The sequence below is a fragment of the Cricetulus griseus genome, chromosome 2 (assembly GCF_003668045.3).
Source record: "Cricetulus griseus strain 17A/GY chromosome 2, alternate assembly CriGri-PICRH-1.0, whole genome shotgun sequence".
In the NCBI taxonomy this organism is placed as follows: domain Eukaryota; kingdom Metazoa; phylum Chordata; class Mammalia; order Rodentia; family Cricetidae; genus Cricetulus; species Cricetulus griseus.
Genome location: NC_048595.1, coordinates 596,589 through 618,132, shown reverse-complemented (window position 1 = coordinate 618,132; position 21,544 = coordinate 596,589). Strand labels below are relative to the sequence as shown.

General features: G+C 49.8%; 1 protein-coding gene across 10 annotated transcripts; it reads right to left on the bottom strand.

The window, feature by feature from the left end:
• Positions 1 to 54: 54 nt before the first annotated feature.
• On the bottom strand, positions 55 to 12,806 carry Mib2 (mindbomb E3 ubiquitin protein ligase 2). Of its 10 annotated transcripts, none has more exons than XM_027398534.2 (21): positions 12,391 to 12,800; positions 12,157 to 12,277; positions 10,670 to 10,825; positions 6,376 to 6,645; positions 6,120 to 6,291; positions 5,056 to 5,162; positions 4,763 to 4,957; positions 4,501 to 4,643; positions 4,272 to 4,367; positions 3,205 to 3,309; positions 2,949 to 3,111; positions 2,740 to 2,873; positions 2,517 to 2,665; positions 2,264 to 2,420; positions 1,995 to 2,155; positions 1,745 to 1,871; positions 1,422 to 1,655; positions 877 to 1,055; positions 610 to 797; positions 468 to 533; positions 55 to 367 (listed from the first exon to the last, which is right to left on the bottom strand). In XM_027398534.2, the coding sequence occupies exons 4-21, from the start codon at positions 6,620 to 6,622 to the stop codon at positions 129 to 131; spliced, it is 2,862 nt and encodes a 953-aa protein (XP_027254335.1). In that variant the 5' UTR covers positions 6,623 to 6,645; positions 10,670 to 10,825; positions 12,157 to 12,277; positions 12,391 to 12,800; the 3' UTR covers positions 55 to 128. The 10 variants fall into 10 exon arrangements, 9 of the variants coding, with proteins under 9 accessions (XP_027254335.1, XP_027254338.1, XP_027254334.1 ...); XM_027398537.2 differs by having other exon boundaries at positions 2,740 to 3,111; positions 4,272 to 4,379; positions 6,376 to 6,468; positions 6,593 to 6,645; XM_027398533.2 differs by having other exon boundaries at positions 4,272 to 4,379; positions 12,391 to 12,799.
• Between the last annotated feature and the right edge of the window lie 8,738 nt (positions 12,807 to 21,544).

Below are 21,544 nucleotides of genomic sequence, written 5' to 3'. Positions count from 1 at the left end.
GGTGAGGATCGCTGGGGCCTGCCCAGCACCCCTACGCAAGGAGCAGGCAGCAAAGTCCGAGAATCTTTTTATAAAATACAGGGTTTTTGTAGAAGGGTCTGGTATCGGCCATGGTGTGCCGAACACGCTCACACGAAGATCTGAATGCGGTCGCGGATGGGCTGGCGGCAGATGGGGCAGGCGTTGAGCGCAGCGCCGCAGGGCGCGCATGCCCCATGGCCGCACTGGAACACTAGGCGGATGTGGCTGTCGATGCAGATCGGACAAGTGATGCGCTCCTCCATCTGCCGGTAGCGGCTCTGTAGCTCCTCCACCAGCTGCCGAGGCGGACCGGGCACCTGGATGGTGTTTACCACCTCTGAACCGTCTGTGGGACGAGGTGTATGGGAGTCAGCAATGGCAGGTGTGAAGATCAGGCTCGGACAGGTTGAGTATGCCACCGGACAAGTAGGGTTTGTGCCACCCACCTGGGCGTAGCTTCTTGCTGATAACCACCTGGCACCTGATGCACTTCTTCATCCTGCGAGCGCACTCTGCCAGGGACAGTGTACCGTTAGTAGGGCTGGACTAGGTGGCTGGGCCACCCTGGGCCTCCACACCCTGACTCACCCTCACACACGGTGCGATGCTGACACGGTGAGAACAGAACCAGCAGTGCCAGCTCCGAGCACACCAAGCACTCGGCAGCATCTGGCCCTGCCGTGCCAGACACATGCAGGTTCGTCACGGTGTTGGGAGTGCTCAGCACGTGCCGGGGGCCCGGGGGCATACCCCCACCGCCACCTGCTTGTCGCTCCCTGCAGTTGGAGGAGGGGGCTTGAAAGGACCCGGTGGCCTTAACAGTGCCCCCCCTCCACACCCCCATTTTGGGCTCACCGGAAGCGCTGGGCACATCCCTGCAAGGCCTTGAGCACTCGACCTTCGGTGGCCAGGTCCAGTGGGCTCCTGCCACGGTGGTTTGCATAGCTTATGTCAGCACCCTCCAGTGCCAGGAAGCAGGCCACTGCTGCGCCTACAGTCAGCTCTGTGCTGCCCGGGAGACCTGAGGCCTGTAGCTGAGTGGCAGGACATACAGATAAGGGTAGAAACCACACAGGCTTGAGGATAGCCTCTGCTGTCTGGCACTCGGCTGTCCAGAAGTCTGAACAATGGTACCCCTTTCTGGGCTAAGGCTTCTGGTTCTAGAAGAGTGGGGAAGGCAGGCCCCAAAGGTGCCCTTTGCTAGGTAGGTGTAGAAACTCTCAGTCCCACCATCCTCTCATCCCAACCAGACCCCAGCCCTTTTGGTATGGATTACAGATCCTGAAACAGAAGTCCTCCAAACTGCCCCACTCTCCAGAAATCCTGGTTCCTTGGAGCATAATGGGAAGTGAAAAATCACCCAAGCCCTCCTTTCCAGCACCCACACTCTACGTCCTCACCCTCGACAGCAGCTGCAAGGGCCCTGGGTCCCCCCCAGCCCTGTCAGCCACCAAGGGCAAGAGCTGATGACGCTGCAGTGCAACATGCAGGGCTGTGTCTCCCTCCTCATCCTCAGTGTTGACACTGCAGCCAGCATCCACGAGCAGCGGTACTAGCCCCAGGTGGGCCTGCTGCACAGCCAGATGCAGTGGAGATTGAAGCTTCCGGTTGCGCACATTCACATCACAACGACCCTGGGGAAAGGGTGGACACAGGCTCAGCTTTGAGACCCCACTGGGTCTGGTTCCTGACCTTTGGGTGGCCTTGGGTCCCCTGCACCCACCTCTCGGATTAGGACCTGGGCCACCTCACGGTGGTTGTTAAGAGCTGCCAGATGTAGTGCAGTAAAGCCATCTTCCTTCTTGGCATCCACCAACTGCCGTGCCCGTGCCAGAATCTTTCTGACTGCTCTGTAGGAACAAAAAGGTCTGTCCAAGTCTTCCCTAGGCACTTCACTGAGTGCTCTGGATCAGGGTAGCCTGGCAGTAGGCCAAAAGATTGGATGACAGCAGTGTGACCAACCCCAGACTCACAGCACATGGCCCTTGAGGGATGCATGGTGCAGCAGTGTGAAGCCCTGGCTATTGGTAGCAGTGACATCAATGCCAGGCACCTCAGTGAGGACTTCAACAATGCTGCTGGCACCAGCACCTGCAGAGATGGCAGAATGCAGGGGCGTGTCCGCATGGGCATCCTGAAACAGAGAGGGCGGCTGGTCACACAGCAGTGCCTTGTCTATGGTCAAGTTGCTCCCTTGACCTAGGGCTGTTTAGTGGCCATGAATCCAGAGACTATGACTCACCGGCAAGTTGACGTCACAACCACGCTCACACAGGGTCTTTACCACTTCTAGGAAGCCCCTCTGGACAGCCACATGTAGGGCTGTGCTTCGAGTGCCATTTCGAGCATCCACCCCACATCCTGCACTCAGGAGTACCCTTGTGGCCTCAGGCTGGTTCCTAATGGAAGAAGTGAGAGGGGTTTGGGGACAACCTGTTGTACATTGGCTCTAAAGTTCATTCCCAACAGGACCCACCAGCCTGCCCAGGCCTCACCCCAGAGCTGCATAGTGTAGTGCAGTGTTGCCCTCATCATCCAGCAGGTCCACACTTGCCCTTGCCTGCAGCAGCAGCCGCACCAGCTCTACCTGGCCCAAGTAAGCAGCCACCTGCAGGGCAGTCCTGCCCTGGTTCTTGGTGTCCACCTGTGAGGAAAGCCAACACATGAATTCTGGGCCCTCTCCCTGCTGGCTATCAGAAGGGCAGGGTGGTCGCTTGCCTGTTCTGGGTGCCTTCGCAGTAGATCCAGAGCCCGAGCTACATTTCCCAGTGCAGCCTCTACTACCAGCCTCCCTGGGTGCTCTGGGTCACTCTTCTGGGCCCGAAGCTTGTCCAGGGCCACACTCAGTGAGCCTGGGGGCAGGGTTGAGGTAAGTGCTGGCCAGGGGCTACCCTGCCTCCCACCGGCCACTGGGGCTGATGCCGCACTTTTGTTCTCTCTGGAACGCTCAGCCACATCCAAGTTGGCATCTTCCTCAGGCCGATAGGCCACTAAGCAGGAGGGGCTAAAGGTCCACCGTTGACCACCAACTGCCACTCGCAAGTTTCCATCTCCAAACACCTTCACCACTTTCCCAACTCGGCCCAGGGCCTGAGAAGAGGTGGGGTCACAACAGGTTACAAGTGGGGCAGACAGCAGTAGGGAGTGGGGATGAATATGGTGACAACAGACAGTAAGACTTACAGGGGCCATGTCATCGGTCCATTCGCCATGTCCAGCCTGCAGTCGCTTCGCAGTGTCAAGATCATCGATGACCCGGACCACGTCACCCACCCAGAAGCTGTTGTGCTAGACGACAGAGAAGCAGGTAAGGGGAGTTCCTCCAGCAACTCCTGCTCCAGAGGGTAAGCAGACCTAACCTTGACCCCAGGTCCTGCCTCAAGTACAACTAAATGGTCTGGCTGGTCAAGGGCCTCAAGTGACCAAATCAGCCCTGGGTGGCCAGCCTGAGCCACAGGGGATGACAACCAGAGGAGCAGTGGGGTAGCAGCATCCAGACCAGAGCAAAGCCAGCTCTAGAGACCTGTGAAGGCCCAGAAGACCCGTTTCCAGGGTGCCTACCCATCCATCAATCAGACACAAGGCAGCTCTAAAAATGTGGCAGAGACCCAAGAAAAAAGTTGAAGATGGAGTTGAGTGGGACCCAAGGATGTCAGCAGGGGGCCAGGAAGGAGGGGGATCCTGCGTGCAGTCTATGCACACAACCTATACACTTGTGTGCAGAGTAAAAGCCTGAATGTTGCCTATCCTGAAGTACCCTCCTCTGGGTTCAGGTAGGAATGTATCCTCTGCCCCACTCAGTGTCCCTCCTTGGCCATTCCCACCTATGTGGCACATGTCTCATCCCCACAGCCCAGTTTTCCGAACAGCTTTCACAGAATCTACCCTCGTCAGTCTCCTTACTGACCACCTCCATCTGGCCCCATGACGCACAACACAGCATCTCATGAGAGTAAGGCAAACAACCCACTTCTGGCCACCACAGTGCCTTTGCTTTATCCTCAGGACAGAAGCCCTGGCCCATAGGTTCTAGTCTAAGACATTGTCAGTACTTCAGTCTCCTGCATCCTTCACACCTGGATTCCCTTCCTGATTTCACCTCCACCCACCAGGCTCTCCCCTTCCTTCAGATCTGCAAACTTTTGGGGAGGCTGGTGCCCTAATCCTGCCTAAGCATACCCAAGACTGAACAGGTACATGGAAGGAATTAGAAAAGCAATAAGTGGGGCTCAGCCCAATCCCCTAGGCACCTTAGTGAGAGCCCCAGGGTGGAAGGTCCAGCGGGTCTCATGGTTGAACTGCACACGCACGTCCCCACGGTCTGTGATGCGGTGCACGGTGCCCATCTGTCCGATAAACTGTGGCGGGTCACGGAGGCTATGGCTGGGTCAGGCTGGACTCTCGGGGCAGTAAGAGGGATAGGGTCCAAAGGACTTGGGAAGGGGGACACATGGGGACTCAGCAGAAGATGTGGCTCACCTCCGCCATCCTAGGGTTCCAGCCACCATGGCCTTCTTGCATATCCCTTAGGACATCTGTGTCCAGCAGACACTTGACCTTGTCTCCACGCTGGAAGGGCTGGCCATCAGCACTCACCCTGCGCTGCAGCTCTGCTGGCTTGCCTGGGGGAAGGTGGCAAGCTAGGCCTCAAGAAGCAACCTGCACTCCCAACAGGACATGCCAGGGTAATAGGGTAACAGCCAGGGCAAGAGAGCAGCTGGTGTCAGAGCCAGCCCCATACCAAGCTTCGGGAGGTGCTCCTTGTAGTAAAAGCCGCCAGCTGCCTCACCAACACACTTGAGGTCCACCTTGCCCTTGTGGCCCACACGGTACACATTGGTGGTTCCATCTGCCCATGTCACACTGGCCACACTTCGGCCTGTCTCCACATCCCAGCCACGGATGTCCACCACACGGCCTGTCTTCCCTTCCCCTCCTGGGAAAACAATATGCACACCAGCAGGCTAAGAATGCGCCTCAAGGCTGAGCTATAACCAGCTTCACCTCCCTGTCTTCTCCCCAACCACCACTCACCATCTTGTGAGCCCCATTCCCAGTCAGGGCCTCGGACCACTTTTGCTCCCTGAAAGATGCCCCTTAGTGGGACTCGAGGGAGACCCTGTCGGGGACTCAGTGTGACCCTGTAAGAGAATGAATCCTGAGCTAGGCAGAGTCATGTGATGGCCACCTTGCCCCTCTACCCTAAGGTATCTATCTGGGTCTGTATGATAAGTATTCTAGATCCCAGGCCAAAGTACCGTCCTTGAATGGCCTTCCCAGTAGGCCTCCACATCTTGGGAAAGGAAACAAACTATTCAATGTCTCTGGGCTCAGAGACCTTCACCAATACCAGGCTGGGAAGGGACCTGAGATGACTCTCAGAGCAGTCTATGTGATTAATCCATGTCTGCTGCTTTTAAGGCGGCAGGGGCAGGGCCTGGTCCAAAGGAGTTAAAACTTATCTGACCACTAGCACAGACCTCATGCTGGCCAGAAGAGGGAACCTGTACTATACTTCTCCCCACACAGACAAAAGATCAAGGAGAGGCAGAGAATAAAGGATGGTATCTGAGTGCCTTCCCAAGTCAATCCAGAGACCTGTCTCCCATCCTTATCTCTCTGCATCAGCCCAGGGCCACTCCCAGCTGTACCTGTGGGCTGGGACCCAGGGTGAGCCGCCCAATGACAAGCCTCCCTGCCAGGCCTGGCACCACCAGGGGATGCTGTTTGCTTCAACAGCCATTACTATCCATGTGGCTAATACAAAGGCCACCTTCCTTCAGTGGCCATACTGCAGCTGTACTAAAGGGTTGTGCCTGCCTGGTTCTAAGGGTGAGGTAGCAGAGGAAATCCCATCCACAGCACCCACCTCACAAACTGCATGGAGAAAGCCTTCAGCAAGAAATGGGGGAGTCCCATTCTCAGAGCTCTAGAATAACCTGACCCTGGCTATTCTTCAAGGAAATCATGCAGGATGGACTTGCTAGGCTCTTTTGGAAGTGACTCAAATGACTCAGCCAGAGTCCAAGGCCTGGCTGGATGTCAAAGGCAACAGTCAGGAGGCCCTGGGGAGGTAGGCTGTGGCCTAGGGAACTCACGGGCGTGAGTGGGATGTCTCATAGCGCTCAAAGGCATGGGTAAGGTCATGTTTGTTGTGCATGTAGCACTGTGTGCAGAGGTCATAGTCAAAGCAGACACGACACTTCCAACGCATGCCACGAAGTCCATGTTTCTTGCAGCAGTCACAGATGATGTTGGGGTGACGGATACCTAGGTGTGAGGTGGGATAAATGAGGACCTGCTGGTCTCCTGTCACCTGTCCAGCCCCACCCACAGCTGGGCATCACCACACACCGATTTGGGCGTTGTCGTAGAGCAGCAGGTCATGGGCACCTTGGTAGCCAGCTCGATAGTTGGTGCGTGTGCCCTGGTCCCACTGAACGACAACTGTGCGGTCGGGGGTTGAGGGGCTGCCATGGCGTCCAAGCTCCACCACAGTGCCCACACCGCCCTCACCTCCATCCTGCTGGCCCCACTTCCAGTCCATTCCACGCACCACACGCATGCCCACCTGCACGCCTGCATGGGGGTCCAGGTCCATGGTGAGTGGGATTGTTCAAGAACCTGCAACAGGAAAAACAAACAAAAAAAAGAAAATTGCTGAGCGTTGGTGATGCATGCCTTTAATCCCAGCCCTAGGGAGGCAGAGGCAGGTGGATCTCTGTGAGTTCGAGACCAGCATGGTCTACAAGAGCTAGTTCAAGGACAGCCTCCAAAGCCACAGACAAACCCTGTCTCGAACCCCCCCCCCAAAAAAAAAGAACCTGAAAGCCTATGTCTATGTCAAAATGTCAAGTGACCAGGCTAATCATAGGACACTTGTTGAGATGGCCACCTGGGAAAGATGGATCAGGAGCAGAGACTACAAAGCCAAAAAAAGAAAGGACAACAGGGCCTGGGAGAGCCAGGAGCATGGGCCTACAGGACAGGACCAGAAGAGAAAATGGTTGGAGCAGCAGAACAAAGCTGGAAGGTGTGGAAGGGCAGCAGCCAAATACAAAAGTTCCCACTGCAGTGACTCTCTGGAAGTCACTACTACACAAAAGGAAGGGGCTGAAATTGGAACAGGCCCAAAGGATCCGAGACTGAACTTGGCACAGTGGCCACAGGGTAGTGGATTTGCTTCCCACAAACTGTGATGATGCTCCATCAGTAGCAGTATACTTTAAACTGGAGTTGGACATGATGATGCATACTTCATACCAGTACTTAGGAGACAGAAGCAAGAGGAACTCTGAGTTCAAGACCAACCTCATCTGCACAGTGAGTTAAGGCTACATAGTGAGAACCTGTCTACAAAAATTAAATTAGCCGGGTGGTGGCGGCACACGCCTTTAATCCCAGCACTCGGGAGGCAGAGGCAGGCAGATCTCTGAGTTCTAGACCAGCCTGGTCTACAAGAGTTAGTTCCAGGACAGCCTCCAAAGCCAAGAGAAACCCTGTCTCAAAAAAACAAAAAAACAAAAAAACAAAAATTAAAGTAATTACCAGGTGTAGTGGCGCACGCCTTTAATTCCAGCACTTGGGAGGCAGAGGCAAGAGAATCTGAGTTCAAGGCCAGCCTGGTCTACAAAGCAAGTTCCAGGACAGGCTCCAAAGCTACACAGAGAAACCCTGTCTTGAAAAACAAACAAAATGGACAGGCAAATACAGGGCATCATGGCGACAGTCACCCCAAGCTTTAGGTTGCATTTCTTGTGGCCCTGAAAACTCTATATCATACTAACATGAAATAAAATCTTACCATGTACAAGACCATTCCCAGACTCCTGCCTCAGCCTTCACTGAGCACACAAATGGATTTGAAAGACAGAATCTGACCTGGGCTCCTGAGCTATGACAAGTCACTTCTACTGCATCCCACTTAAGCATCAAGCCCTGCAGCTGGGGAAGGAGTGGGGCACTGCTTAGAATGAACACCAGCTGTCCTGTTCCAGGACACATGCTGGCTTCATTAAGAGGCTGAAAGGTCACCCCTCACCTAGTTTGGACATAGCTGAAGACGATTTTGGGGCAGCTATGAGCATTACAGGGCCCTGTCAACTTTACCAGGGTCCAAAGACAAGATCAAGGCTAAGTGAACAAAGTGCACACCGGCGTTGCGCCTGGGCCTCTTCTAGGATACCTGTCCTTGCCCCAGTCAGCAGCCCAGCAAAGTCAGAGCACAACCAGACAGAACACAGAGGGGGCTTTCTGCCCAGAACCAGCACCCCAGGACCTAAGGCTGCCCTGCAGGAGCAAAACCCATGGGAACATAGGCAAGAGATTCAATACACAACTACTTTCATAGTCTTCCCTGTAACACTGGGGTGTGTGTACACTGGTGGCACACGTAAATTAGAAACCTATGTTCACCCCTGTCCCACTACCTATACCCTGGAGGTCTTAAGGTCTTTGCTTTGGAGGCTGAACTCTCTCTCCATCTTTCATGGCATTATCTGACTGGGGTCTCCTTACCTGAGCTGGGCCTCTGGAAATGCCTCCCTAGAACATAGTTACACAACCAGATAGGAGACAGGGTTCCTGGGTGTCAAAAACAGCTTGATACAGCATTCTATGACACTATCAGAAGAACCAGTGGCTTCCCCTCCCCTCTCCCGCCAGGCACCCTGCCTGGTCTCCGCATTATCACCAACCTACCATTAGCGCCCCATTCCTTGACCTGTGACACCTGTGACACCACTTATCAGAGAGCAGAAAACTCCACCAGGAGCTGTGGATGGGTGAGTGGGTAACACAGAACAGAAGAAGACGACAAAGATGAGACCTAGGCAGACTGGAGGAATGTGTCCATTTTGGATTCAGCTCTTGTTTTCATCCATCTTGGGGGGGGGGGCTTCCTCTTTGGATGGCATAGGGTCTTGACCAGTGAAGGGGCCTGTCTGCTTCATGACCAACAGAGAGCTAGAGGGCATGAGGCCACTTCAGAATTGAATTTTCTGACAAAGGTCTCATCCCTTGAGCTTACTGGGCCATTGACAAAGCACTACAAGGCCCAAGGCAGTCAAGAGAGAAGCTGGCCTCTGGCATACTGGGTGCAGCACCAGGCCAGGGAATGATGAATCTACTGTGCCAAGTCTCTGAACAAGTCCAAGAAGTGGCCTGCAGGCCTGAACAGCACCTTGTGCTTAGTCTAGCCATACTGCAAGCCTCAGGTGAGTATATGCCCAGGGTGCCTGGAGAGAGAAGTCCCTGATGCAATTCAGGACCGGAGGCCTGTCTTGAAGATGGACAGCCAACTTCCTCTGGGATACATGGATCCTCAAGAGAACTTACTGCCACTGCCCCTTTCTGGGTCTTCTTCCCTGCAGGGATAACTAATCTTGGTGTCAATTTGACTACACCTGGAATTAACTATAAAACCTAGGCAGCTGGGCACCCCTGTGAAGGGTTTCCCTTAATTAAATCACTTGAGGTGGGAAGACCCACTTTTATTCTGGATCTTTTCGGCTGGGCAGATCTACCTTTAAATGGGCTACACCTGCTTTTGCTCTTTCTTTCTTGCCTGCCTGCCCTCGATATCAATTCATTGCTATTAGAGCCCAAATACACTAAACACCAGCTGAGACATCCAGCCTCATTGACAGAACTACTGGATTCTCGGACTTTCCATTAGGAGAAAATCATTGTTGGACTAGTTAGATCACAGCCTGTAAGCTAAAGTTTATATATATATCACAAATACATTCTTTTTCATTCTATCAGTTGTGTTCCTCTTGAGAACCCTAATACACCTGCCACTGCCTCTTAATAACTACCCTAAGCCAACACTTCCCACTGAGTAGGAGACCTCTGTCTCCCTTCTCCCATCTTCCTGACCTAACTGACAAGGCTCTTGACAGAGGTCAAATGTGTGCCCCAAGAGTCCTGAAAGCTACCAAAGAAAGCAGTAGTTTTGCAGGATCCTTGGCCTTGTGTGTGTGGAGAGGACCTAGGGTCTGAAAACACTATCCTAAGACTTAGCCTAATATAGCCCAGGACAGTCTAATAACCACTGAAGTCCAGATGTACAGCTGGGCAGTGGTGCTGCCCACCTTTAATTACCAGTGCTTGGGAGGCAGAGGCAGGTGGATCTCTGTGAGTTCAAGGCCAGTCTGGTCTACAGAGCAAGTTCTAGGATAGGCTCCAAAGCTACAGAGAATCCTATCTCAAAAAAATCCAGGTGTACAAACAACTTTACTTTCAAATCCATATTAAATATCACCAAACTCAGCAGGTCGGTGGTGGCGCATGTCTTTAGTCCCAGCACTTGGAAGGCAGAGGCAGGCAGATCTCTGTGAGTTGGAGCCCAGCTACACAGAGAAACCCTATCTTTAAAAACCAAAATTAAAAAATAAATCACCAAACTGTGATATACATCATTCTTCAGGATGCTGAAAACCACAATGTGTTATGGGTGCTACCATCATAGTAGGAAATTTTGCCTTTGTCAGAAATACTGGGCTCTGCCATCAGACAGAACCACGTTGATGGTAAGTATCCAAAACACCCCTGGAGCCTGTTGCTATAGATATTTACAGTTATAGTGGAGGATGTCAGAGTATGAGGACTAGCTTGGCAAATATGCTACAGCAGAAGCAGAACTCACCTTAGAACACACAGAAGCCTCTAGTCAGCATCCCAAGCATTTAGTTGCTACTTCCTGGGCCACAAATTTTCCCAGCTGCCAAAACTTCCTGTGGAAAACCAGCAGCCATTGCCAATATAGAGCACAGCAAACCAAGCAGGTAGACAGGGAACCAGGCTGTGGAAAGATCATTTTAGAGACAGTTTTACATACAATATTTACTACCATGACCAGACAGTGATAATTGGGACTGCTGCCGCTACTAGTGTTCCTTTCTTTAAGAAACAAACTTTTTTAAAAAAATGTATCCCTGGCTGGCCTGGAACTCATTATGTAGTCCAGGCTGGCCTGGAATTACTTTTCAAGTGTTGGGATTAAAAGGATGTATGGAGCCTGGAGAGATGGCTCAGAGGTTAAGAGCAGTGGCTGCTCTTCCAGAGGTCCTGAGTTCAATTCCCAGCAAGCACATGGTAGCTCACAACCATCTGTTATGATATATGGAAGCAGAATGTTGTACACATAATAAATAAATAAAATCTTTAAATAAAAAGGCATGTATGGAACACCTCGCCGAGAAAGAATGGAACATCTCCCATAAGTCAGAAGTATCAGGTCTGTGTAGGATGCTGTCCCTTATTAAGTGAATATTTGATTGGGAAAAATTAAATCATGTTTATTGTGAAAGTTAATAAATTGCGTTTATTCAGATGATATAGACCACCTATGGTTGTGCCTGAGACACTGCTGAATTGAAAATGTGTTGCAAAAACTGGCGAATCAAGTTGGACCATTGTGGCACTTGCCTTTAATCCCAGCACTTGGGAAGCAGAGGCAGGGGTGTCTGAGTTTGAGGCCAGCCTGGTCTACAGTGTGAGTTCCAGGATAGCCAGGACTGTTTCGAAAAGAAACCCTGTCTCCAGAAAAACAAACAAACAAACAAACAAACAAACAAACAAAAAACCCTGGTGCATCAGAGGCTCCTACTAGGCAGGTGAACATTCTAGCTGCCAGTAGAATCAAACAAAGAATGTCAACCTAAGAAACAGAGGCCAGGAAATCAGTTCCGCCCTGCATCCAGACATCTGCTGAGGAACATCCATTAAGGTTCAGGGGTACCATGACTGCTAATCTTGGTCACCTAGCTGGAGGGATCCAGGTACACTGCAGCTTGGGGTTCACCACGCTGCTTAGAGCTGACCTTGGGTGGGGGAATGACATTCAGATACTTGTTGCATCAGAAGCAACAGGCCAGAGAAGAACGTTGGCCTTCTCTAAACGGCCAACCTTGCTCTGTCCCCAAGCCTGCTGCCTCATCAGGAGCCTTCCTGGCACCTCTGCTTTCCTCATTGGTTCTGAACCCGGAGGAGGCAGGAAGGACGATTTCTCACTGCCCGATCCAGTCAAGCACATTTAGACACAAACACAAACCCTTGACATAACATCGAATGGCATCCACAAGGGGAACGAACCAAACCCAAACTGTCAGGCCACAGCCGCCAAGAGCTCACCTGTCGGGAGGTTCAGAGTCCCCCACCCGCCTTGAGAATCCGGCAGAAACCCTGATGCTGGGAGAATTGGGACTGGCTTCCGCCGGCCTGACCTTCCGTGAGAGCCCCCGTTGATCCAACCCTGTGGTCAGGGGTGCGCACAGTTAACACCTGAGAAAGGACTGAGACCGCCGCTCGCTTTAAAAGGCTCCCAGGGGTCTGGCGGCTGGGACCCGCTGCATCACCACCACGCACCGAGAACGCGCACCGGGCACGAGCTGTGTCCACGGGCGAAGAACCTTAAGCCTTCTGCACGCAAGGGCCGTGGACGGCTGCGCAAGTCACAGCCGGGTCAAGCTGATCTGGGCCTCTCGGCCCCGTGCCAATGCCCCCGGCGCTGGGAGGACGCCCGACCCGGCCCCCCACTTGCCCGGAGTTTCCGCGCCCGTTCGGCCCTAGAATACCGGACCCTGAGCAGCGCAGATGCTGACAGCGGATCCTCGGGTCGACACCGAGTCGCCAGCTGCACCTCGATGTCCTCCGTCCCTCAACGGCGCCTGTCAAGGCCGCCTCTCCCGCTCCAGCCCACCCGGCTGCCCCACCGCGGCCCCCGACTACAGTCCCCGGCCGCCGCACAGACTGTCGGGAGCTGTAGTTTGCGGCGCTTGGCCTGGGGGCGGGGCAGACAGCTCCCAGGAGGCCCTGCGCTTGACGCAAAGTGCTTGGGGCTGGGAGGCGGGAGCACAGGTCCCCGGAGACCATTCGCGTTGCGTATGCGTTTGGTCAGGCTGCAAACGGACTGACAGGCGCGGTGTCTATGGCTGGCGGGACCTCGGCTTGTCTAAAGAAGAAGCTGGAAATGCCCGAGTCCCGGCAAATAGGGACGCATTTGGGGAGAGAAAGGGTCGGAAAGAGGGGGTACTGAGAAGGCTGGGCGTGCAAAGTCGCTCCCGGAAGTACGTCTGGGCGGAGCCCCAGTGGCACGGGTCTCCTGCGCAGCACACGTTCCCAGGACGCTTTCCGTTGCCTTGGAGACAGAGGTTTAGAGTGACGTCTTGTCTCGGATGGGCGGGGCTTCCAGAGACATGACGAAGACGCATTTAAACTAACTTTTGGATTAATTTTTTGGTGGTTTGTTTCGTTTTGTTTTGTTTTGAGGCAAGGTCTCACTGTGTAGCACTGCTTGACCAGGCTGATCTCATACTCAAGAGTCTCACCTGCCTCTGCCTCCTGCGTGCTGAAATTAAAGCCATGCACCGCCACACCCGGCACGACTTAATTTGATGTAATTTGTTTGTTTTCCTGCGGATCTGGGGCGAAGAGGTCAACTCGGATCAACTGAGCACCCCACCTCCACCCTCTACTGATTTTAGTTCCTCGGACCTACAGATAAAAAGCAACCATCCAGGCCTTTGTGTTATAAACAGTATAAACCGTATACTGTTTACGTATCTTAGACAGTTCTGTGGAGTCTTCAGGCCATAACTTGGTTCTCCAACGACTCTCTTCCCACGCCTTGCACCCATGGGCAAGTTACCTCCGTACTTGTCCTGTCCCTTCACACAGCTTACTGACCAGGTTTATGCCCTGCTCTGCACTACCACACATGGCCCCAGTCCATTCCTGCACAGTCTTGCTTTTTTTCTTTTTTTTTTTTTTAATTTTTGTGGGGTCAGATGCTCCTGGTAAGCCATTTCACTGGCCTCCTTTATTTTGAGACTTACTGTTGCCCAGGTTGACCTTGAACACTCATCTCTAAGCCTTTCAATTTCAAGTGCTGGGGTTTCTGGCCAAGAGTCACCCTCCTAGTTCGGGGCTTGGTTTATCTCATGTCATCGGCTTTATAGTTTGTTTGAGTGGGTGGTGGGTTGGGAAGCTAGTTGGTTTTTGAGATTGGGTCTTACTAAATAGCTCTGGCTGACCTGAACTTTGTGTGTCATCCAGGCTAGCCTGGAACTCACAAAGATTCACCTGCCTCTACCTCTTCAGTGCTTAATCAAAGGTGTGCACCACCATGTTGGGCCTAAACCAACTGTTTTTATGCAGTGCTGAGTGAAATGACCTTGAGAAGGAAAGAGAAAGGGAATGAAGATAATGCAAGGCCTTTATTTTAGTAGCAAACCCTATGAGGGAGGTCTATGGAAGAATTAGAGCCCACCATCTCTTTACAAGCTGGAGCAACTATAGGAAAGCCAAGGAAGGGGCAGGGAAGGAGGCTGAGGAGCTTCCTTCTTCACTCTAGATTGGCTGTTGCTAGGACTGACCAAAGAATGATGAGTAGTGAGTAAAAAATGTCAGGTGGTCCTCGAACATCTCTTTTGGGCAGCCATTACCAGGGATCTGCAGGGAGACAGTGGTAAGAAGTTACATTTTATTTTTGGAATGCTAATTGTTGTAGCTCTGGGGAACTTGTCTCTAGTTAGCCAAAATGGAAGAACGTACCAAAATGGTGTGGCCATGGCTAACATAGGTGGTGTGAACCACATGGCCATAGTTGTGACTTAATGAAGTTCCAGTATTTCAATATTTCAGCAGATCACACTTTTCCAACATTATTTTGGGGGGTGGGACAGGGTTCAAGACAGAGTTTCTCTGTGGCTTTTGAGGCTGTCCTGGAACTCGCTCTTGTACACCAGGCTGGTCTTGAACTCACAAAGATCCACCTGCCTCTGCCTCCCAAGTGCTGGGATTAAAGGCATGCGCCACCACGACCCAATGGTCTATGCCTTCTTGTTGATTATTGGAGACATCATATGAGGATTCTTCTTTGTTCAATGTTCTTGCTCAACATGTTTTTAGGCAAAAAGTTGACATCTTGCCCAAGGCAACTTAATAGATTTGGGCAAAACGGAAAATGGAGAGTCACAGGAAGGGGACAGGTAACAGAAACCCCAGGTGATACCTGGCTCTATTTCTCAGCCTCTTGACCCTGTTTTCCTCTCTGTACCAAGTGGCCTTTTGGGTTCCATTGCCATCTGCCTGTCTCTGCCTCCCAAGTGCTGGAAGTAAAGGTTTGTGCCACCACTGCCCAGGCTCCCCTTCCTTGTCTGCTGGCTGTGGACTCTCCATGCTGCTACTTCTTTTCGCTCACAGGCTTGGTAATTCAATCCAGGCCTGGACTGTGATCCACTTAAATTGTTGCCTGAATCAATGGGAAGATAGAACTCTTGCTAAACAAATCAGAACCAACCCTTGCCTTGAGCCAATTTCCTTAAACCCTCGTATGTTCCATTCCTATTGGGCTCTGAGCTCTGTAAACATATCTAGGTAGAACTCTGTTCCCTATGGGCCTCAGGATCTACTGCAGCACTGGGTCACTAGATGCCCCTAATAGGTAGTTTGGAATACCAATGTTATGCCCAGATCTTAGAGTCCCCCAAAAACCAACCAGGAGACCAAATCAAAGAGGCTTTATTCAAGTTCGAGCCTGGACTCCATCTGTCTGACTCAGCAGTTGAGAGCAGAATGCCCAACCCAGATGGGGTAGGCTTTTTGTCACAGTAGAGGTTGGGAGTGAGGGGACTTTCAGGGTTCAAGACCATGATTGTCTGACATTTGTCTAGCGGTGTCTTGGTGAAAGCGGATGGGTGTCTGCTTAGGCTAAGGGACATCAGGTGATCTTATCTACAATGGTTGGAACATTAGGAATTTCCTTTGGAACGTTAGGTACTTTCCCCTCAGATGGTCCATTCCTGGGTGGTGCCCAGGTGGTCCCAACTTGTGGTTTCTCCTGGAGTCAGGTGTTGCGCCAGAGTAAACTGAAACTTCAGGCCTACTTTCTGGTTGGTCTCCACTGAGCCTTGGCAAAACATTCATACACATATAATAAAAAAAAATCATTGACATGTGTGACTTACAAGCACATCCCGCTTATAAAGTTAGTCTCATTTTTATTTCGCCATTATCTTACATTGTATAATAATCATAATTAACCCATTTTTCATTTACTATATTTTAAATAAAGCTGCTATGAAACTAAGAAAAAGAATTGAAATGGACTAAATAGTTGTACATGAATATTCATAACAGCACCATTCATAGTAAATGAAGATACATTCATCAACAATGAGTGAGTAAATAGGTATGATATATTCATGTTACAGAACAATATTCAGCCATAAAGTGGGATGGTATGTTTTACAATTGGCTCCTAAGTGAAACACATTGACAAAATGTTTCCTATTACATGAGTCCTGCTATAGTCTGAGAATTAAAATCCTTTCAAAATTTATATGCAGTCAGGCAGTGGTGGCACTTGCCTGTAATCCCAGAACTCAGGAGGCAGAGGCAGGCAGATCTCTGTGAGTTGGAGGTCAACCTGGTCTACAGGAGTGAATGCCAGGACAGTCAGGGCTACACCGAGAAACCCTGTCTCAAAAAAAAAAATCTACATACATTTCAAAAGCTGATGGTATGTAAGGGTGAGAAGGTAGTGCTTTGAGGATGTGATGGAATTAATTTCCTCATGAAGAGGTCTAAGGGTCTTGTTAGTCCCTTTGCCCTTGAGCCCTGTGAGGACACACAGAAGCATCTATGAAGAGAGATGCCAACTAGGTATGGTGGTGCATGCCTTTGATCCCAGGACTTGGGAGGCAGAAGCATGAAGAATTTATGAGTTTTTCTGTGTAGCTTTGGAGCCTGTCCTGGAACTCACTCTGTAGACCAGGCTGGCCTTTGAACTCACAGAGATCCACCCGCCTCTGCCTTCTGAGCACTGGTAATAAAAGGCGTGCACCATCATTGCCTGACTAAGATATTTGTTAATTACAAACAAAAAACACAGTGGAGAAACCTGTGGCTCACAGAAATCAGTGCTAACACTACTGAGAAGACAAACAAATGCAACACCTTCCCACTGTGGGAGGCACAGCACCAACCTCAAGGAGCGTGACCTCTGCACACAGGAGAAACACGAGACAACTCCATGCTAAGGGATCTCCTGGATTAGGGAACCAGGAAAATATGAAGAACCATAGTGGCTAAGTGGAACTTGGGGCCGTGGAGCAAAAACATTGATCTGGGAATGATCACTCATGCCTGTAGTTCCAGAAGCTGGAAGGCAGAGGCAGGACAATACAATACAATATGCACCACGTTTATAAATGTACCTCGACTATTAATCCCAGCATCATGTGAATCTCTATGAGTTCCAAGCCAGTCTGGTCTACTAGAGAGTTCCAGGCCAGCCAAGGCTATGTAATAAGAAAAAAAAAAGCAAGTTTATGTTTTGGAACTAGGATTAGCTGTGCACAGTATCAACCTCCTTTTCTCCTTTCCATCCCCAACAAAGAACAGCAACCTTCATCCTGAGCCCTGTGTGGTAATACACTCAACAGCCAGCAGGTGGTGCCTCAGCCCTATGGGGAGCAGTCAAAAAGATTTCAAAATTACTAACTTCACACAGGCTAATAGCCAGCAATTCTAACTGGCAAGTGTCTTGGGATGGAGTGCATGTACGGGAATCATATGTTTGAGGGCAATTTTTGCAACAAATTATTGAAGACAGGGCTGGAGAGATGGCTCAGAGGTTAAGAGCACTGACCTCTTCTAGAGGTCCTGAGTTCAATTCCCAGCAACCACATGGTGGCTCACAACCATCCATTATGAGATTTGGTGCCCTCTTCTGGTGTGCAAATATACATGGAAGCAGAATGTTGTATACATAATAAATAAATAAAATCTTTAAAAAATTTTTTTTAATTATTGAAGACAAATCCTGCCATCAAGAGAGTGTTGCTGTGTTTTAGGGTACTCAAACATCTCCACATACATCTCTTTATAATATATAGTTAGGGGAAAGGCCAGGAAACAGAGGGCTTACACAGTGACTTAAACGTAGAGCAAGTAGACAACAAACCTTTACCTCCTGGTGGGCATAATTAGCCTCAGAAGCACCTGTTGGTAACAGACATTGACAGACATAAATGAAGAGAGAAACTGTCCTAGGACACAATTTTACAACGCTTTAAGTGTGAACCTTAAAAAAGAAATAATAAAAAGCCGGGTATTGTGGTGCACACCTTTAATCCCAGCAGTGGGCAGGCAGAGGCAGGTGGATCTCTGTGAGTTCGAGGCCAGCCTGGTCTACAGAGCAAGTTCCAGGACAACCTCCAAAGCAATACAGAGAAACCCTGTCTCAAAGAAACCAAAATAATAACAATAATAATAATAATAATAATAATTAATAATAATAATAATAATAATAAAATGTTGAAGGAATGAATGACTCATTTTCAGCAGCATGGTAAATAGATAAATTGAAGGACCTTAAAGAAATAGTTAAAGGGGCTGGAGAGATGGCTCAGCGGTTAAGAACACTGACTGTTCTTCCAAAGGTCCTGAGTTCAATTCCCAGCAACCACATGGAGGCTCACAACCATCGGTTATGAGATCTGGTGCCCTCTTCTGGTGTGCAAATATACATGGAAGCAGAATGTTGTGTACATAATAAAATCTTTTAATCCCAGCACTCGGGAGGCAGAGGCAGGAGGATCTCTGTGAGTTCAAGACCAGCCTGTTCTACAAGAGCTAGTTCCAGAACAGCCTCCAAAGCCACAGAGAAATCCTGTCGTCTTGAAAAACCAAAAAAAAAAAAAAACAAAAACTATCTTTTAAAAAATATCTATCTTTTAAAAAAATCTATCTTTTAAAATATCTATCTTTTAAAAAATAGTTAAAAAAAGTAAAGCTAAATAGAATTCAAATGACTATTTATATTAATCACCAAGCTGTGGCCCTGGACACATGGGGAAGGGCCCAGGACCAGCACAGGAAGATTTGGTGGTCTTTGCAGAGCCCCCGTTGAGGGCCCTACCCTGCCTGGGGAGTGGTGGGTGGATGGAGTGGGGGTGGGCTGGGGGTGGGGGAGGAGGGATGGGGGTGAGGGGAGGGAGAGGGAGAAGGGACTTGAAACAGCTTGTTCCCTAACTGGAACTAATAAATAAATAAATAAAAAATCACCAAGCTGATACAGGGAAAGGAAGAGCAACCTCCACATGCAGAAGACCAGGTTGACTGGGCACTGCTAGGAAGATGTGAGAGGCAGCAAGGACAAGGGACGACCTAGCCTCAGAAAGAATTCTGTATTCTTTCTCATTTTTCTTTCTGGCAGGGCCCCAACGTTTTTTTGGGAATAACAAGTGAGTGAAATATGCATATTTATCCATTCAACAATTCTGCATTTCATGACTGCACCACAACTGGCAAAATTGAAGCTTGCAGGGGAGCTGAGAACACAAGTGAACAGAACAGACAGTTGTCTGACACACACCAGTGGGTGTGTGACAACCCAAAAATGCCTGTGATGTCAATGAAGAATTCGAGAAGTGCCCATGTGAATGGAAAGACTGAGTCAGGAACTTGACAAATTTATCCTGAGCTTTATTTTATTTTATTTTTTTCTGAGACAGGGTTTCCCTATGTAGCTTTAGAGGCTGTCCTGGAACTCACTTTGTAGCCAGGCTGGCCTGGAACTCACAGAGATCCACCTGCTTCAGCCTCCGGAGTGCTGGGACTAAAGGCGTGCACCACCAATGCCCAGCCCTATCATGAGTTATAAATTTTATTAAGTTTATTATTGTGCATCGTGTGTGTTCTTGATATGAGTATGTGAGAGGGGACAATCTTTTTTTTTTAAGATTTTATTTATTTATTATGCATACACCATTCTGCTTCCATGTATATCTGCACACCAGAAGAGGGCACCAGATCTCATAACAGATGGTTGTGAGCCATCATGTGGTTGCTGGGAATTGAACTCAGGACCTCTGGAAGAGCAGTCGGTGCTCTTAACCTCTGAGCCATCTCTCCAGCCCGGGGACAATCTTCTTTAATGATTTATTATTTCATGTGCAAATGTTGGATCTCCTGGAACTGGAGCTATAGACAGTTGTGAGCTGCCATGTGGGTGGTAGGAATTGAATCCTGATCCTTTGGAATGCTAGCCAGTGCTCTTAACCACTTAACCATCTCTCCAGCCCTACAGGGGGCAATCTTGTGACACCAGTTCTCCCTTTCCACCTTTATGTAGGTTCTGAGGGTCACATTCAGATTATCAGCTTGTGCATGGCAAGCACTTTTTCCAGAAGAGGTATCTCGATAGCCCTATATCAAAAGGGAGAAGGGGAAATACCTAGAGATGGGCTTTTTTGTTGTTTGTTTTTGTTCTTTTTTTTTATTTTTGGTTTTGTTTGTTTTTTGGCTCTACAAAGAAATTGTACACCTATTTTTCTCTAGGGGGAAAAAGAAAGTCATACTAGAAAGTATTTCTAGGGCAGCAGGGCATTGAGGCTCACACCTGAACTCCCAGCCTTTAGGAGACTGAGAAAGGATAGTTGTGATTTTGAGGCCAGCCTAGACTGCAACCTTGACTGAAGTGAAAAAAAAAATCCAGGGCAAGATTCAAAATAACAGAACCAACCACAGTGATCAGATTGGAGGTGATGGGCTCCGTGATAATTTGAATGTTATTGACCCCCATAAACTCATAGGGAGAGGCACTACTGGGAGGTGTGGCCTTGTTGAAGTAGGTGAGGCTGTGTTGAAGGACTTGTGTCACTGTGGGGGTGGTTTTAAATTCTCTTTTGCTTAAGCCTAACCCACTTGTTGCTCTGATCAAGACACAGCCAGCGCCATGTCTGCCTGCACACCACCATGCTGTCACCATGATGAGAATGGGCTGAACTGCTGAACTGTAAGCCACCACCTCAAGTACATGTTTTCCTTTAAAAAAGTTGCCGTGGTCATGGAGTCTCTTTACAGCAATAAAAACCCAGACTAAGACAGACTGCATTCTCACATCCGATGTACAGAAACTTCCCTGTACAAAAAAAAAGTCCAAAAATAGTGTCTTAAAAATCTCCCACCAAAGCCAGGCATTGGTGGCACACGACTTTAATCCCAGCACTCGGGAGGCAGAGACAGGTGGATCTCTGAAAGTTCAAGGCCGCCTGGTCTACAGAACAAGTTCCAGGACAGGCTCCAAAACAATACAGAGGAAACCCTGTCTTGAAAAAAAAAAGTCTCCCACCAAGGGCTGGAGAGTTTAAGAGAACTGGTTGTTCTTCCAGAGGTACTGAGTTCAATTCCCAGCAACCATATGGCTACTTACAACCATATATAATGATATCTCATACCCTCTTCTGTTATACAGGCATACACGAAGACAGAATAAATATTTTTTAAAAATCTCCCACTGGTCGGGTGGTGGTGGTGGCGGCGGCGGCGGCGGCGGCGGCGGCACGCCTTTAATCCCAGCAGTCAGGAGGCAGAGGCAGGCGAATCTCTGTGAATTGGAGTCCTGCCTGGTCTATAGAGCTAGTTCCAAGACAGCCAAGGCTACACAAAGAAACCCTGTCTCAAAATAAAATAAAACAAAACAAAACAAAAAACTTTCCCACTGTTATGTGAC